This window comes from Trichomycterus rosablanca, chromosome 17 (genome assembly GCF_030014385.1).
Source record: "Trichomycterus rosablanca isolate fTriRos1 chromosome 17, fTriRos1.hap1, whole genome shotgun sequence".
Taxonomy (NCBI): Eukaryota; Metazoa; Chordata; class Actinopteri; order Siluriformes; family Trichomycteridae; genus Trichomycterus; species Trichomycterus rosablanca.
Window position 1 is genome coordinate 13,416,860 of NC_086004.1, and position 20,066 is coordinate 13,436,925.

General features: G+C 38.5%; 1 protein-coding gene across 1 annotated transcript in view; it reads right to left on the reverse strand.

The window, feature by feature from the left end:
- Window positions 1-20,066, reverse strand: part of LOC134331865 (mucin-5AC-like) — a 46,983-nt gene that overhangs the window by 16,230 nt on the left and 10,687 nt on the right. Inside the window, exons 3-5 of the mRNA XM_063013405.1 lie at window positions 2,811-2,828; window positions 2,252-2,329; window positions 1,591-1,668 (exon numbers count right to left, since the gene is read on the reverse strand). Coding sequence (XP_062869475.1) covers window positions 1,591-1,668; window positions 2,252-2,329; window positions 2,811-2,828 — 174 coding nt within the window. The remainder of the gene's footprint in view (window positions 1-1,590; window positions 1,669-2,251; window positions 2,330-2,810; window positions 2,829-20,066) is intronic.

Below are 20,066 nucleotides of genomic sequence, written 5' to 3' on the forward strand. Positions count from 1 at the left end.
TCTATGGCAAGAAAAATAATTAAACAGAAATGTGTGAATAGAGTCATGTTTTATCGCTTCAAAAAGTTATCACTAAAAACCAGTTGTTATCAATTGTTGTTTGTCGTTGTTGTATTGCTTGGGGCCATGGTGGGTTCTTATCTAAGGTTCAAGGTAGAAATACCTTCAAACAGGGCACCAGTTCAGAGTCGCTAATTCACCCTAATTCAGTGGTATATTTTCGGAACACATGATGCCTATGATTATATTTAGTTAGCACATTCAACCCAAATGTGTATTTTGGATTGTTTTGTAAGCTAACCATGTCCTATAAACACCATAACTGTAATATGACATTTAAGACAAAACATTTATAAAGACATTAAATTATAAAAAAATTACCACATTTTATGGGTAACATGCAGAAATTAAGATAAATGTAATTGTATTGTTATTTAATATATGTATATTAAAAGATTTTTGTTAAAAACACTTAATACATAATGTAGCTGAAATCTTTTTGCTAAATGTAGACACTGTTACCTGCATTAGTATTGGATGAGATTGTAGAATGGTGTTGGTGCATGGTGGGTGGGGGTGAGCCTGTTGTGGTATTGTCTGTGGCAAGAAGAATGATTATACAGGAATGTGTGGAATCATGTTTTATTGCTTAACCTCACTAAAAAAGAAACACTTAATTATCATATTATCAAATCCATTTGTCACGTTTAGGACCATTGAGCAGTTAAATTTTGTCACGTGAATTGACAACTATTGTGAATTGAACCGTCTTCCCCAATCTCACCTTTGTAGCAGAGTTTGTCTGACAAACAAGGAAGTTATAAATTTAAGTTAAATATACAACAATTGGCCAAAATATTAGGACCACTCCCTAAAAAATTTGCATGACAATGCATAATCCATAAAAAAAATGTGACTGGGTTGAAGAATCTCTGAAACAGCTAGGGGTGCTCACTGACAGCATAGTGAGCACCCACAAACAGTAGTCAGTAGACAAGCCACGAACCGCTGACAGGTTGTTGGGTGACCAAGACTCATTGATGCTAGAGGACATCAAGGCTATTGAGTCTGGTGGGGACCATCAAAATAGCTCATATTGCCAATATTTTTAATAGTGATGTTTAGGTGAAAGAGTCACAACACACTGTTTTGTTTAAAGGGCTGCACCAGACTGTAGGACAATTTACATTCCAATCCATAGAGGTTAAAAGATCTGCTGGTAATTTTATAGTACAAGATATCTCAGTTACAACCACTGTAACAACATGTAATACCCAACATCAACTGTTATGACTGTTCATGACAGATAATGTTTACATTAGTGTTTTGACAAAGTTTAATTAACACATTATTGATTTTAAAATTGGTCGTGATCCATTAGACAAAACTTAAGAAACATGCAACTGTGTGTCATAGTTTTAGCAGGATGTGTTTATGAATTCTTGATACTAATTTTCACATGGAAAATTTGTCAATAGTATGAAGTAAACTTCTTGCAGTTGTTTGTATCTTTAAAGATTTTTGTTATAACAACCTAATATTTAATGTATTGTAGCTTAAATCAGTTTTGCAAAATGTAGACATCTTTACCTGCAACAGCACTGGATGAGTTTGTAGGTTGTGATTGTTGATTGGGGGTGGATGTGGGTAAGCCTGTTGCAATTAAGCCTATGGCAAGAAAAAGGATTATACAGGAATGTGTGTATAGAGTCATGTTTTATCACTTAACCTCACTTTAAACAGTTAACCAGTTGTTATCAAACGTTGTTTGTCGTTGCTGCATTGCTTAGGACCATGGTGGGTTCTAATTTCAGGTTGGTTCAGAACAGAAATCAGAAATACACTGCAAACAAGGCACCAGTTCAGAGTATCTAAATCACCCTGTGGCAATTTTTTTGGGACACATGATGCATCTGATTATCTTTAGTTAGTACTGCAAAGTTTTAACCCAAAAGTGTTGGATTGTTCTGTATATTAAATATGTCCTGTGAACATAATAACTGGAATAGAACATTTTAGGACAAAAAACAACAGCATTGCGTTTATAAAGAGCCACAGAATTGTAAACGGTTAAGAAAATGTATTTTGCTGTTAAATAAATGCAAGAACATTTTAGCCAACCCATTTTATAATAAATCCATAAAGAAATAAGATAATTTTAAATAGTTAGTAGTTATTTTGTATGTATGTATGATTTCTGTTAAATCTACATAATGTAGCTTAATCTCGTTGCAAAATATAGACGTTTTACCTTCATTAGCACTGGAGGAGTTTGTAGGTTGTGATTGTTGATTGGGGGTGGATGTGGGTAAGCCTGTTGCGATTTCGCCTATGGCAGGAAAAAGGATTATACAGGAATGTGTGTATAGAGTCATGTTTTATCACTTAACCTCACTATAAACAGTTAACCAGTTGTTATCAAATGTTGTTTGTCTTTGTTGTATTGCTTAGGACCATGGTGGGTTTTAATCTCAGGTTGGTTCAGAACTGAAATCAGAAATACACTTCAAAAAGGGCCCTAAGCAATTGAGGGTTAAGAGCCTTGCTCAAGGGCCCAACAGCAACCTGGCAGTGGTGAGGTTTGGACCGGCTGATTACTGGACCAGCACCTTAACCGCTAGGCTTCAGCTGCCCTACCATTCACTACACTAGTGTAAATTATGTATACATACTGTATATACAGTATATAAGTTAAATATAAATATACAGTTTGCCAAACTTGACCACTCCTTAAAAAAATTATATAGCCAAAATTGAACACAGAAATCTGTGTTTAAAACCAACAAAATATATAATTAATATTGTCTTACCTTTATCTGAGGTTTCACCTAAAAAAAAGAAAAGTTTGTTATTAATTATTTGTAACTTTTTAAATAAATTATGGACTATATTTTATTTGGATTAACATCAGTGTTATCGATTGTAAGGTTACAGTATGCAAAATGTAATTTATAATTCAAAACATATAGATATAAATACTATTTTTATGACCCTTGAAAAGTGTTAGAGGGTATAGGGATATCCAAAAAATGATGCCTAGGAGAATTCATGATATAGTTCTGCCTTAACATGCTTTAAATTACTCTAAAGCATACTGGATATCTTAATAGAGGCATTTAGTTTATTTCTAGACCTGACCATATCCTAAGTGATGATTAGTATTGGAATGCAGGTACTACAAAAGTTTATCAGGCATAACATTAAAACCACCTCCTTGTTTTTACACAAATAGTCAATTTTATCAGCTCCACTTACCATATAGAAGCACTTTGTAGTTCTACAATTACTGACTGTAGTCCATCTGTTTCTCTGCATGCTTTGTTAGCCCCATTTCATGCTGTTCTTCAATGGTCAGGACCACTACAGAGCAGGTATTATTTAGGTGGTGGATCATTCTCAGCACTGCAGTGACACTGACATGGTGGTGGTGTGTTAGTGTGTGTTGTGCTGGTATGAGTGGATCAGACACAGCAGCGCTGCTGGAGTTTTTAAATACTGTGTCCACTCACTGTCCACTCTATTAGACACTGCTACCTAGTTGGTACACCTTGTAGATGAAAAGTCAGAGACGATCGCTCATCTATTGCTGCTGTTTGAGTTGGTCATCTTCTAGACCTCCATCAACGGTCACAGGGCGCTGTTGGTTGGATGTTTTTTGTTGGTGGACTATTCTCAGTTCAGCAGTGACAGTGAGGTGTTTAAAAACTCCATCAGCATTGCTGTGTCTGATCCACTCATACCAGCACAACACACACTAACACACCACCACCATGTCAGTGTCACTGCAGTGCTGAGAAGATGCTGGTGCTGTCACTGCACCAGCCGAATAATACCTACTCTGTAGTGGTCCTGTGGTGGTCATGACCATTGAAGAACAGAGTGAAAGCAGGCTAAAAATGTATGTAGAGAAACAGATGGACTACAGTAATTGTAGAATCAGTAATTGTAGAACTACAAAGTGCTTCTATATGGTAAGTGGAGCTGATAAAATGGACAGTGAGTGTAAAAACAAGGAGGTGGTTTTAATGTTATGGCTGATCGGTGTACTACACTTGCTGTCTACAGTATATACAGGGTGGGGCATAAAGATCTCCCACATTTGGAGTGGGCACCGTATGGGCTGTAGTGGCAGTAGAGAGGCGGGACAGGTTTCATTCGGTAGGCTAGGCTCCACCATTTTGTTGAAATGTTGGAGAACTTTCTGCGCCCGAAACTGGATGACTTGGATACAGAACATGTATGGTTTCAGCAGGATGGGGCCACAGCTCACACAGCACGACGTTCGCTTGGAGTGTTGAGGGAAATGTTTCCTGGGCATTTGATCTCTTTAAGGGGAGACGTGGGGTGGCCGGCAAGGTCACCAGATTTAAGCCCTTGTGACTTTTTCCTTTGGGGATACCTAAAGGAAAAGGTTTTCCAACATCGTCGTCGAACTCTTGAGGATTTGAAGGAAAAGAACCGAGAGGAAATCGACGCAATACCACCTGAGATGACACGGAGAGTCTTGGAGAACTTCCGGGAACGACTCCATCAATGTATTGCCAACAACGGCCGCCATTTGTCTGATATAATTTTTAAAACCCATTAAAACAAAACTGTTTTTTATGTACTTTTCAGAAATATAAGCATTTTTTTTTCTAGATAGTTGGGTTCTTTTGGTAGATTCATTCAAAATGTGGGAGATCTTTATGCCCCACCCTGTACAAGGAAAGTCAAAAGTAGAAAAGTGACTGGAAATGGGAGCCTGGCATTATACTGGTTGCAGGACAGATCAAGAGCACTTGGGTGAACCAGAGTTATTGTAGCATGAGAAGTGCAGACAGGACAATAAGTGGTTAGCATGGGTGAACACAGGCAGACAGTGTAATCCAGGATTGTCTATGATCATAATTTAAGACAGGGGGGTCAAACTCATTTTCACTGAGGGCCACATCTGCATTATGGTGGCCCTCAAAGGGCAGATTGTACCGTATCCTGCTGTGATTGCAGTCTGCCTTTGAAGTCTTGGACAATTTGTTGTTTTTCTTGGAGGCTTAATTCTGTGTTTGGTGTCAAAATGCCAAATTTATCTACATTTATATTTCTCTTCTTGAAGCACAAACTTGTATTCACTTTCCCATCTTTCATTAAATTACTTCCTTGTGCTTAAATTTTCTCTTTTTGTACATTTTGGGATTATTTGTAGATATTTCTTAACATCACTTGTTGGAAAATCGCCTCAGTTAAACGCTGATGTGGAAACACTGCCATCTATTGGCGGGATGCGGTCACTTTACTGGTCACAAAGTCGGCATGCATTGTGGGAGATGCAGTTTATGCACGATTTAACAGTGCCGTTTAAGACAATCATATGTATTTTAAGCTCTCGCCGGCCACATAAAATGATGTGGCGGGCCGGATTTTGCCCACAGGTCTTGAGTTTGACACATGACACTCATGATAAAATGAGATAAACACAGAAAGTAGATAAATATGTGGCCTGTCATTGTAGTAAAAATTAGCGCTGTAAGAAAAACTAGGAAGAATAACAACCCCCCCCCCCCCCCCCCCCCCCCCCCCACACACACACACACACACACACATTATAGTCATGCTGCATTTGCTATATTTCCAGCGATGGTCAGTTTAAGCTGCTAAAGAAAGCTTAAAGTTTGTTGTGTTATTTCCTGTAAACTTCCTGTAATCAAAGTCATCAGAGAAACAATGTCACACTCTGCAACAATCTACACAAGTTGCCAAACTATTTCAATTAATAAATTATTTATATGAACAAAAACTGATCAAAACTTGCTGCTCCTTTTAGCTTTTACCTTGTAATCACATGTCATTGTAATAATTTTGTAAATCCATGTAGAAAATACACATAATATGGTATTTAAATCTAAAATATATGGCAACAACTGTGACATTTGGACACAACCATTATTTTAAATAAATTTTTATTACAGGTAAACGGAATGCTTTAAGTTGGAATGGAGTGGGCCACTTCAAGTTGAGAGACACAAGACCCAACACTCTGGATGAGCTTAAGGCCGCTATCGAAGCATCCTGGACCTCCATAACACCTCAGCAGTGCCACAGGCTGATTGCCTCCATGCCACGCCGCATTGAAGCAGTCATTTCTGCAAAAGGATTCCCGACCAAGTATTGAGTGCATAACTGAACATAATTATTTGAAGGTTGACTTTTTTTGTATTAAAAACACTTTTCTTTTATTGGTCGGATGAAATATGCTAATTTTTTGAGATTTTGGGTTTTCATGAGCTGTATGCCAAAATCATCAGTATTAAAACAATAAAAGACCTGAAATATTTCAGTTGGTGTGCAATGAATCTAAAATATATAAAAGTTTAATTTTTATCATTACATTATGGAAAATAATGAACTTTATCACAATATGCTAATTTTTTGAGAAGGACCTGTATATATATATGATCCAACATCATTCTGATCGTGTCATTTTCTGCTCTCTAATAACGCTCCGGCCGTCTTAACCACGCACGCAATGTTCCAGCCAGCTTCTGGCGTAGTGATGAAGCTTCGCTCCCTACGTAGTGCACTTCACAGTAACAGATAATGTGAATGGAACGCTCCTACAGAATTGGGGCTAATGATTGTAAGAACCACTTTCTGAACCAATCAGACCTTCTGATTTTAACTTTAAGTAAGTAATGCTGTTATTTGCATGTATTTAGTTTGCAGCATCACACAGATGTGTCAATGAAATGCTCGATTGGCTTTATAACAAGTCCGTGTTTTACTTCACAACCGGGAGAAGTTTGAAGGTTTTTAATTATAAGCACATTTACAAAATAACGGATTATATTTCTAATGGGACAGCACACGGTTATAAATTTAATAGCATCTGGAACAACATAAGCTGAGGTAAGCAGTATTATGTATTTTTTGCTGTGTTTTGGATTTTGGCCGCTGTGCTGTAATTTGCAATGAAAACAAAACGTCAGTTTAAGCTTTTAACTGGTACCTAGGAAAGTAAAGGCACTAGGTAAAACAGCAAAAATGCAGTTGCTAATCTGTTGTTGTTTTTTATCTGAACTTACATATTATTTGTTTATTTCTATGCTACATTTCCAATATATGTTTTGTGTATATTATATTGACTCCTGACTTGACTCACACTCTAGCCTAAAGACTCGTGACTCGACTCATACTCGTATTCTGTGACAGTGCACGTTGGTATATCGCGCCTCATTCAAACAGGTCAAAGTGATTAACATGAAATGTGGCCACACATAGCTACACCTCAAGCACAGCTAATCTAGAAAGTTTTTATTCATCAGTAGTCATTTTTGCATTTTTCCTTTTGTAACCTACACTGTTTGTGTAGATGAGTGTGCAACCAAGCACAAAGAAACACAAAACAGTTCGATTCGGGCAAAAACACTGCAGAGACTGCAGAGAAATTTCAGCCCTACAATCTGACATTAATATGAAGCCAAGGGCCTCTGCTGGACAATTTTGGAACTTGCTGGCTGAGGAAAGATATCCAAACATGTGCCACATATTTGAGTGCCAGCATTTTTGGATACACCTACTTGTGTGAATCAGCCTTTTCCCACATAAAAAATGATTAAGTCTAAATATCAATCCACCCTTACCAATGAACACTTGGAAGCCTGCTTGAGAATTGGCATCAGCAGCTACTGTCCAGACTACATAAACCTGGCTGACACCATTCAGTGCAAATCATCAGAATAAGGTTATTGTGATTTTTTTAGTCGCTTGCCCTGCGATAACCTGTCGACTGAAATAGTAGATCTCAAGCCACAAAAGTGTGGGCACCCCTGGTCAAAAGTATACTGACACATCCCTTGGCAGTTTAGCCTATTTTTGTGCATTTTTCGCCTGAAAGACATACCTAGTTTCTAAGGCTTCTCATTCAGAAAGTTTATAAGATAACACAAAAATTATACTTCAGTGTTATAGAAAACCCTTTAAAGTATCAGAAAAACACAGCCAAATGCCATGATGTTATGTTACAATGATCAAATGATGACAAAACCCCCCCAACATGTAGGCGCTTTTTACATTTTTTTTTTAAATCCAAAGTTTCAGTGAGTATAAGTAGGACTGCAGGTCTGCAGACCACCTACACAACACTATAGAGTTGTAGCCAAAGGGGTTTTCTGTCACCAGCCCAAATCTTAGGCCTATAACTCATTCTGATCTCAAGTTATTGCACCCGGAGTGGCAATGCTCTCCAAATCTCTCCAAAGCTTTCTAATTCAGAATAAACAGATTATACTGCAGATAAAATGTGTAAAATGCATTATTTATACTTTATAAAGTCATTATTTATAACATTTGAGTGTTTTTTGGAGTGATGAACTCTCTCACAGGCAGCCAGTCCCCCCTCCTTTCACCCAGCGCGCACACACACACATAAGCTGATCCATTTGTAACATGATACAGGCAGCCTCTAGAACTGTTCACGACCTGAGTCGTTTAAATCGAATCACACTCTATTACCAGCCCTAAGAGCAAAGATTGACTCTTTTACTGATTCAAAAGCTCACATTCCAGCGTGCGTAATCTGTATCCATGGTGACGGCTGGTGAAGTACAGCTGTTTAGACTAATCCGAGAGGCTAAATGCAAAAAGATGGGGGGGATATAAGCTGGTCCTCCAATCAAAAGCAAAATATGCTAATATTTTTGCATTTCTCCAATGAAAAACAAGTATTTTGTGGTGTGATGAATACTGTCTCTACATTGGCTGTAACGGTATTGCGCAACCTGACAGCTAAACACTGAGCAGTATCAGTTAGAGGGAGGGTTTTTCAGTACTGTGAGTGCTTTCTCATTACAAAACGAGCCGATATTCGCGTGTTATTGACTTATAAAGTTATAAAACATCCTTGCCATTATCCAAAATGGCCGCCGGTGTTTGTAAACATTTACAAAAAGTGGATTTTATCTCGAATGGAAGGACTAATGAACATAAATTTGGACTCAGATTGAAGATAAAAGATCCAGGTATGTGCTGGTTTAGCTCTCATGCTTTTGTTTCATATAAATTTATCGCGGTGGTGTTGTTTACCGAGTGCTTTGATGCATTGCATGCTGTGCATTGATGGCACAGCTTTATCTGATATGAAACTTTTTCGGGATATTTTTTATGCTGATGTATTTGAAGTAAAACAAACAGCAGAAATGTGATGGTGAGATTGTACTGGCTTGTTTGGTATAAATGCTGTAGGTTTTAATGTAAGTACCGCAGTATAATATTACAAAATATAAACGCTGTACTTCTGGCAGAAATTTATCAGACCTTGTTAGGTTTTTAACATATCATTATTAAACATAAATTACATCCAGACCACATGGTCTATTGTTCAAAATGACGCCGTGACCCGGATCCCCCCCCCCCTGACTCATACCGAAGGGGGGAGGCGGAGCCCGAGGCTTTTTAGCACATTTCATTGGCTCCAACAGCAGCGGCGTAGGAGGAGCCTAGACTAGTTTTAAAAAAGGGATGGCGGGCTCAGATCGGCCTCTTTCTTACGTGGTGTGTCTAGACTGCAGGAGAAAAGGAGCGCCGGCCGGCTTAGCTCTGATATATATTCACAGATTATTTTTACACTTAATAAAGTGTTTTAAAGAGTACTTTCTGGACTTCCTTCGACTGCTTTCTTCAGGACCTTTTGAACAAAAGATTTATCCTAACAACCTACAATTCTTTTGTGTTTTTAAAAGAACTTATAAACAAAATAAGCTCAATGTTTACGTTGCTAAAAAGTAGAGATTTTAAGCTATCAAAAGGTACCTTGTTTAGCAGCGATGATATTTTGACGGTGTAACAGTATACAGAGAAACACAATAATAAAAATTCCTGGCCCGTCGACGGGCTAAGGACCACCACATTATTCCAAAATCATGGACATGGACAAATATAGTTTTGGCCCCCCACTTTGTTGGTGTAATGGTTTACTCTATTCTGGAAGGCCTTTTATGTAAGAGCATTCATGAGGTTAGGCATAGATGTTGGACAAGAAGGTTTTGCCTACAACTGATGTCCAGTCATTTCATTTCATATACCTGTTAGCAAGAAGTGTAGCTAAAACACCTGAACTCAGTAATTAAGAAAGGTGTCCACATACCTCTGGCCATATAGTATGAATAAGGCCCTACCTAATTTACGGCCGTAAAAATCACATCACAGACCCTGAAATGAGCCATTTCCCGTGTAATATGCAATTCATAGCATATAAAATATGAAGCGCAATATGCAATATGAGGCGGTCCTAGCAATCATACAGTAATAACGTTAGTGTAACAGACTTTTCTGTGGTGTACTGTGCTGACAGTGTATAATGTATGTGTTTACATATTGAGTGCATTTTGTCCCTTTGGGGATTCCATAATCAATGAAAAAGTGTGCTTCTCTACACACGTGACCATTTCTGCAATCAATCCTGCGATAGTTTGTGTACAATTTATTTCTTTTTATATAGTCTTAGCAAACTATGAAGGCGATCGGTTACATCTAAGCAGCTAAGAACACTACTCGTGTAACTGAGTTTGAAAAACTTTCAACTGATTATGAGGACGCAGAGGGGGATGTGTCAAAACCCAGACAAGCATAATCGTCTATAAGAGGGAGCTATTAAGGTAGGCTGTGCTGTGTATTGTAGCTTCCACTGATTCTATAATTTAATTTATGAGTGTAATTTATATAATGATTGCTGTAAAATGTGGCACTTTTGTTTAAAAATCTGTGAAATCCGTGAAATTAAGCTCATGTTCCAGTGAATGTAGTAGGACCTTAAGTATAAGGCTATACTAGATCCCCAGTGTACATTTAAAAACTCTCGTGGCCTTGTGCTTGCCCTATAAGGATATCGAAGACATGGTCCCTGCATAACCACAGAGGAAAGTACAAACTTAAGCACATACAGTGGTACCTTGTAACTCGACGTCCCCTAAACTCTAAATCTTTAAAACTCAACGCCCTTAGTTGAGAAATTTGTACCCTTAAACTCAACGTTTCCCTTAATCCCAACGTGTTTTTTAAAAATGTGTTAATTTAATTTCAAATTAACAATGAACAGATGCTTTGTTCAGCACTCGGCTTGAGCCATCAAAGAGCGCATATGAGACGGATCTGCATTTGTGTGGAATAACTGTCAAATTCACTCTGAAAGCGTCCACATGTATCTGTGTTGAGCTGGATTTTCCTCACTGTTTCACTTTTATTTTATTGCAGTTTTTTATATTATATTTGTGTTATATTCAATGGATAAGTGTCAACAACAACCCCATTATTTTACATAAGTCTAAAATACAGTGGATATAAAAAGTTTACACACCCCTGTTAGAATGCCAGGTTTAGTGATGTAAAAAAATGAGACCAGGATAAATCATTTCAGAACTTTTACCACCTTTAATGTGACCTATAACCTGTACATCTCAATTGAAAAACAAACTGAAATCTTTAGGGGGAAGAAGTAACAAATAAAAAAATAAAATTATGTGGTTGCATAAGTGTGCACACCGTCTTATAACTGGGGAAGTGGCTGTGTTCAGAATGAACCAATCACATTCAAACTCATGTTAAATAGGAATCAGTAGACACCTGCCATCATTTAAAGTGCCTCTGATTAACCCCAAATAAGTTCTAGTTGTTCTAGTAGGCTTTTCCTGACATTTTCTTAGTTGCGTCTTACAGCAAAAGTCATGGTCCGCAGAGAGCTCCCAAAGCATCAGAGGGATCTTATTGTCAAAAGGCATCAGTCTGGAGAAGGGTACAAAAGAATTTCCAAGGCATTAGATATACCATGGAACACAGTGAAGACAGTCATCATCAAGATGAGAAAATATAGGACAACGGTGACATTGCCAAGAACAGGACGTCCCTCCAAAATTGATGAAAAGACAAGAAGAAAACTGGTCAGGGAGGCTACCAAGAGGCCTACAGCAACATTAAAGGAGTTGCAGGAATTTCTGGCACGTACTGGCTGTGTACTACATGTGACAACAATATCCCGTATTCTTTATATGTCTGGGCTATGGGATAGGGTGGCAAGACGGAAGCCTCTTCTTACAAAAAAATACATCAAAGCCCCGACTAAATTTTGCAAAAACGCATTTGAACTCGCCTAAAAGCATGTGGGAAAATGTGTTATGGTCTGATGAAACCAAGGTTGAACTTTTCGGCCATAATTCCAAAAGGTATGTTTGGCGCAAAAACAACACTGCACATCACCAAAAGAACACCATACCCACAGTGAAGCATGGTGGTGGCAGCATCATGCTGTGGGGCTGTTTTTCTTCAGCTGGTACTGGGGCCTTAGCCAAGGTGGAGGGAATTATGAACAGTTCCAAATACCAGTCGATGTTGGCACAAAACCTTCAGGTTTCTGCTAGAAAGCTGAAGATGAAGAGGAACTTCATCTTTCAGCACGACAACGACCCAAAGCATACATCCAAATCAACCAAAGAATGGCTTCACCAGAAGAAGATTTAAGTTTTGGAATGGCCCAGCCAGAGCCCAGATCTGAATCTGATTGAAAATCTGTGGGGTGATCTGAAGAGGGCTGTACACAGGAGATGCCCCCGCAATCTGACAGATTTGGAGCGTTTTTGCAAAGAAGAGTGGGCAAATATTGCTAAGTCAAGATGCGCCATGCTGATAAATTCCTACCCAAAAAGACTGAGTGCTGTAATAACATCAAAAGGTGCTTCAACAAAGTATTAGTGTAAGGGTGTGCACACTTATGCAACCACATTATTTTAGTTTTTTATTTGTTACTTCTTTCCCCTAAAGATTTCAGTTTGTTTATCAATTGAGATGTACAGGTCATAAGTCACATTAAAGGTGGTAAAAGTTCTGAAATGATTTATCTTGGTCTCATTTTTTTACATCACTAAACCTGGCATTTTAACAGGGGTGTGTAAACTTTTTATATCCACTGTATATGCAAAACCACGGGACCATGGAATGCATAAACAGGTTTCACATACATAGTTATGGGGAAAAAAATCTTGAAACTCAACGCCACAGTTTTAATGTACCACTGTAGATCAAAGAAAAGGGTTAAAAACTGAGTTATCACAATGTCACAAAGGAACCTCAACAATCATCTCAAAATTAATGAGCTTTTTTATTTCACCATTAGTCAAAGAATGGGCAAAAATGTTTTTATGGGGGAGTTGTATGGTAAAAACCACTGCTATCAGAAAAAGCGTGCGAATGCTTGTCTCACATTATTTTGTTTGTACTGAGTTTCATTACATCCGGGGGCGACACAGTGGCTAAGTGGTTAGCACTGTTGCCTCTCAGCAAGAAGGTCCTGGGTTTGTTTCCCATGTGGGAGGGTCCAGGTCCTTTCTGTGTCTGCGTGGGTTTACTCCGGGAGCTCCAGTTTCCTCCCACAGTCCAAAGACATGCAAGTGAGGTAAATTGGAGTTACAAAATTGTCCATGACCTTGTTCGATATAACCTTGTGAACTGATGAACTGTCATGAATGTAACCAAAGTGTGTAAAACACAAGTTAAAATCCTAATAAAACAAACAAAACAAAACATTACATCCAGAGTGCAGTAATCATCCCTACAGTCAAACATAGTGTTGTTAGTGTGATGGTATAGGGATCGTTTGCTGCTTTAGGGCTAATCTAATAATTATAATAATTATCTCAGTTCCTGATCTAAAGCTCAAGTACGAATGAGTAATACAAACAACACAATCCAAATCACAAAAACAACACCCATTGCTTTGAACAACTGTGTCAATGCTAGAATCGTTCTGTAATTATCATGGACCACCGACATCAGAAGCTTTATTTCATCACATAACCACATGACTTTGCAAGAGCTTCAAGGGTCGTTTGAAGGTTGACAGAGAGAAAAACAGAAGACAAGACAAATAATGAGTAGGACGGAACCAAAAAGAGGGCGCTTTAATGTTTTGTCATAAACTAAGATCAATAAGATCAAATAAGGTTACTTTATATAAAACATATTATAAATAAATAAATACAGGGAAAAGCATTATAAATTGATGGCATTTTATCATTTATGTTAAATGATAGACTGTATGAGAAGTATATTTGGCTTTTCACTTTACACTACCAGAATTGGTCCGGTGGTGAGTCTTCCACATTTACCACCACACCAAATACGACAAAAAATATATATAAATAAATTAAGATTTAAAAACAATAAAAGATTTTTCTGTGGCTACCTGACTTTCCTCTCTTTTTTACACTTTACAATATTTCAAGTGTGTGAGAGATTTAGAGCCCGTTCAGTCAAAAGAGCATTTGTGAGGTTGGGTGCTGATGTTGGGCAAAAGGCCTGATTTGCTCTCAGCATTCAAATCAAGTAAAGCTGAGGTCAGTTCCTCTAGATCTAGCATGATTACAAAGGGAATAAAAAGTATAGAAAAGTGGAATAAAAAGGGCCAAAATTTAAAGTATATAATGTACTTAGTCCTGTGACAGATTGGTACCTGTGGAACTTGTCCTGACCCTGACAGAATTAAGCTTTAATGAGTGAAATGACATTATTTTGTACACCTGTTAGCAAAATGTGTGACTAAAACATCTAAATCTAATAATTAGGAAGGGTAATAGTCTAAACCCATGGAGGGATCAAATAGACTATATTGCCAAATGGTATGTGGAAAATATTTTAAAAATCTAGAAACATTTCAGGCAATGTAAGAAAAGGCAGCAAGCCACTGTTGAATGTTCATGATCTTCGAGCTTTTAGACAGCGCTGACTGAAAAACTACTGAAATAAATATAACCACATGGCGTCAGGAGTACATATGAAAACCATTGTCACTTAACACAATCTACCGCTACATCAGTAAATGCAACCTAAGAACGAGAAAGTCATACATCAGATCTATGCAGAAATGCTGTTGAGTTATTTAAGCTTGACATCATCCTAAATGGACCTAAGGACAGTAGAAAAAGTAAGCTGTTGTGAAGTCCATGTTTTAGCCCGATTTTAGAAAACAGAATGCTAAGATCTCTCTGCCAAAGATTAAAGATGAAAAGAACCAAATTGTTATCAGTAAAAGACATAAGCCACCATCTCTCATGGTATGGGGTGCACAGTGCCAACAGATTAGGTGACTTGCATATGTGTGGATGTACTTTTGAGTAGAATTGAATTTATGTTTGTTTGTTTATTAGGATTTTAACGTCATGTTTTACACTTTGGTTACATTCATGACAGGAATGGTAGTTACTCATTACACAAGATTCATCAATTCACAAGGTTATATCAAACACAATCATGGACAATTTAGTGTCTCCAATTCACCTCACTTGCATGTCTTTGGACTGTGAGAGGAAACCGGAGCTTCTGGAGGAAACCCACGCGAACATGGGGAAAACATGCAAACTCCACACATGAAGGACACGGACCACCCCACCTGGGGATTGATCCCAGTACCTTCTTGCTGTGAGGCAACGGTGTTACCCACTGAGCCACCATGCTGCCCCCCTTTGACAAGGAGGCATATATTGTGATTTTAGCCAGACCAAGGTGTGCTTTCCTAGACATCCCATGGTTATTTCAACAAGACAATGTCAGATCTCATTTTGCATGTGCTGTGTGTGTGTACTAAACTAGACAGACAACGGGTGTGTTCGAAAAGCTAGGAAGCTCTCTACATAGGCAGCATTTTACGTCATCCTGTGTGCGCTCCCGAGAATGAGGCTGTTCAAAATCCTAGATGCCTTAAAATCCTCACTACTGAGGCATCTTAATATTTCAATGTTATTTTGGCTCAAGAACAAGTGAGCATCCGACGCTGCCTTAGTAAGGCAATCCCAGCATTCATTGCGGGTCGGGTGCTCTTCTCTCACAGAAAAATAAACATGGCTGACGGGGCGGAGAAACGAATGGAGTTATTTTCAAACGTAAATAAAATATTACAGATTTTTAACTTGTATAAATTTGTACTGAGTGTTTTTATTTGCAAGTTCGGGCTTGTCAGGAAATTTAACCGTTATCGGTACATGAAGGAAGATGTTATATTGACATTAGCGTGCTGTGCTACCTCAGTTTATTGGTTTTAATGGTAAGATGCTAAATGCTAAACACGAAACCCGATGGAATCGCTTTCTAAGTAGTGCATTCGAATAACCTGCCTTATAAGTCATTGACTTATTAGAATCCTCTCTACTAAGGCAGCTGCCTATGTAGACAGTAAGACAGCAAGGCAGCTCCCTAGGTTTTCGAACACACCCAACATCTTTTGAAAATGTAAAACACATTAAAATAAGGAGAATCAGACAACGGAAACAATAGACTATTGAGCAGCTGAAGTCTTGTTTATAGCAAGAATGGGAAATTAATTAATTCAACAATAACTTTAAATTATACTTTTAATTAACAAGTAATTATTAACAATTACTACTAAAATCTAACTATTCCTCTGGATTTGTTTTTAATTAAAAATCCAAATGTGTTGGTCAGTGAAAACATTGAAAATCTTTTCTTGTACTTTTCTCAGTAAAATAAAGGAATTAGCAAATTTATTTTTATATTGCCTTTATATTGCATACATGTCCCAACTTTTCCAAAAATGGGTTTTATATTTATACACTTAATGTTTTTATACTGAAAATATTATGATTCCAAACTATTCATTGTGTGATTAATACGTTTGTTGTGTTGAAAACTTTAATGTCATTTAACATTGTGGCATGACATTCTTTTTCCTCTTACCCATTATGATTCACTAAGCTTTGTGCTCTGTGACCATACAGTGTATCACAAAAGTGAGTACACCCCTCACATTTCTGCAAATATTTTATTATATCTTTTCATGGGACAACACTATAGAACTAAAACTTGGATATAACTTAGAGTAGTCAGTGTACAACTTGTATAGCAGTGTAGATTTACTATCTTCTGAAAATAACTCAACACACAGCCATTAATGTCTAAATGGCTGGCAACATAAGTGAGTACACCCCACAGTGAACATGTCCAAATTGTGCCCAAAGTGTCAATATTGTGTGTGACCACCATTATTATCCAGCACTGCCTTAACCCTCCTGGGCATGGAATTCACCAGAGCTGCACAGGTTGCTACTGGAATCCTCTTCCACTCCTCCATGATGACATCATGGAGCTGGTGGATGTTAGACACCTTGAACTCCTCCACCTTCCACTTGAGGATGCGCCACAGGTGCTCAATTGGGTTTAGTCCATCACCTTTACCTTCAGCATAAGGCCCAGTTTTCGAAGGGAGGGGATCATGCTCTGTTTCAGAATGTCACAGTACATGTTGAAATTCATGTTTCCCTCAATGAACTGCAGCTCCCCAGTGCCAGCAACACTCATGCAGCCCAAGACCATGATGCTACCACCACCATGCTTGACTGTAGGCAAGATACAGTTGTCTTGGTACTTCTCACCAGGGCGCCGCCACACATGCTGGACACCATCTGAGCCAAACAAGTTTATCTTGGTCTCGTCAGACCACAGGGCATTCCAGTAATCCATGTTCTTGGACTGCTTGTCTTCAGCAAACTGTTTGCGGGCTTTCTTGTGCGTCAGCTTCCTTCTGGGATGACGACCATGCAGACCGAGTTGATGAAGTGTGCGGCGTATGGTCTGAGCACTGACAGGCTGACCTCCCACGTCTTCAACCTCTGCAGCAATGCTGGCAGCACTCATGTGTCTATTTTTTAAAGCCAACCTCTGGATATGACGCCGAACACGTGAACTCAACTTCTTTGGTCGACCCTGGCGAAGCCTGTTCCGAGTGGAACCTGTCCTGGAAAACCGCTGTATGACCTTGGCCACCATGCTGTAGCTCAGTTTCAGGGTGTTAGCAATCTTCTTATAGCCCAGGCCATCTTTGTGGAGAGCAACAATTCTATTTCTCACATCCTCAGAGAGTTCTTTGCCATGAGGTGCCATGTTGAATATCCAGTGGCCAGTATGAGAGAATTGTACCCAAAACACCAAATTTAACAGCCCTGCTCCCCATTTACACCTGGGACCTTGACACATGACACCAGGGAGGGACAACGACACATTTGGGCACAATTTGGACATGTTCACTGTGGGGTGTACTCACTTATGTTGCCAGCTATTTAGACATTAATGGCTGTGTGTTGAGTTATTTTCAGAAGACAGTAAATCTACACTGCTATACAAGTTGTACACTGACTACTCTAAGTTATATCCAAGTTTCATGTCTATAGTGTTGTCCCATGAAAAGATATAATGAAATATTTGCAGAAATGTGAGGGGTGTACTCACTTTTGTGATACACTGTATAAATAAATCTATTTTGACCACACCCACTCAAAACATACTGTATAAAACAGTGGTTTATTGCCATTGTCAGAAAGAAAAGCCAATATGTCATTCTATGCAACAAAAAATACAGGTGGCACAATGGCTTAGTGGGTAGCACTGTCGCCTCAAAGCAAGAAGGTCCTGGGTTTGATCCCCAGGTGGGGCGGTCCTCTTTAAATGGCGTACTCAACCTCTTTAATCTAGCACTTCTTTAATTTAAATATAAATTGTGTAATGTTTGCTTTACTTTATCAACATATAGCAACCAGGCATAACATTATGACCACTCACAGATGAAGTGAATAACACTGATTATCTTTGCATCACGGTACCTGTCAGTGGGTGGGATATATTTGTCAGCAAGTGAACATATTATCTTCAAAGTTGATGTGTTAAAAGCAGGAAAAATGGGCAAGCGTAAGGATTTGAGTGAGTTTGACAAGGGCCAAATTGTGATGGCTAGACGACTGGGCCAGAGCATCTCCAAAACTGCAGCTCTTGTGGGGTGTTCCCAGTCTGCAGTGGTCAGTATCTATCAAAAGTGGTTCAAGAAGGGAACAGTGGTAAACCCGAGACAGGGTCATGAGCGGCCAAGGCTCATTGATGCACGTGGGAAGCGAAGGCTGGCCCATGTGGTCCGATCCAACAAATGAGCTACTGTAGCTCAAATTGCTGAAGAAGTTAATGCTGGTTCTGATAGAAAGGTGTCAGAATACACAGAGCATCACAGTTGCAGGGCTGTTTTGGCAGCAAAAGGGGGACCAACACAATATCAGGACATAATGTGGTCATAATGTTATGCCTCATCGGTGGATTAATCTCTATGTGTACTTGTAAGCAATGTAACCTTTTAAATCTTAGTCAAGTCAAATTCAGCCTTACACCTCAGACATCCTTTTACACAATTAGGATGGTACATTACTATCCACTTCCCTGCAGTGCCACAACTATGATGTCACTCCCACAGACCTCACTTTTTTCAAGCCTTGTTAACATTCTTCAAAGAAACAAAATGTGTTGCAACTATTCAAAAAGCAGAACTGTAAAAAAGCAGCTGAACATGAGGGACTGTGCTGGTTAATTTTTACAGACATTTACATTTTAATTGTCTCAATGTTTCAATGCATAGTGCCAGATTTTATATCTTCTATTATTGCTCCTGTCATAAATAAAGACCAGCTATCTTGCCTTAATTATTACAGACTTGTGCATGTCATATTAATTATAATGAAGACATTTCAACCTGATTGTCACAAATCCAGAATTAGCTCCTCATTTGAATATTTCTGAAAATGTAATTTACCTTTAGGGCACATGTCACTTAATATCACCTAGTTTATTTCGACTTTGTATTTATAAATAAGCATAAATAAAGATTTGTTTCAGAAAACCAACTGATGGGGGAAATGCTTTTGAAAATTATAGTACAATAGTGCTTGTCATTGTTGGCAAGTAAGGCTTGGGTCCCCCCGGGAAGCTCAGTGATGCAGCGCACCCATGGTTGAAACAGTATCAAGTAGAGATGGGGCGATCGATCGACTTTAAATCGATATCGGCCGATTTTCAATCAAAATATGCTATCGACGATCGGATGATATTTCCCAAATGTAGCCGATCCGATCACTTGATATATAAAGATCATGTTAAGCTTAACAGCTCAGTGAATTGATCCAGACTTTGCGCTACAAAACACGAACCATCACATCACCATTTATCAACCATCATACAGAAACCATCATGAAAGCTCTTCACGACCTAAAATAACAGAA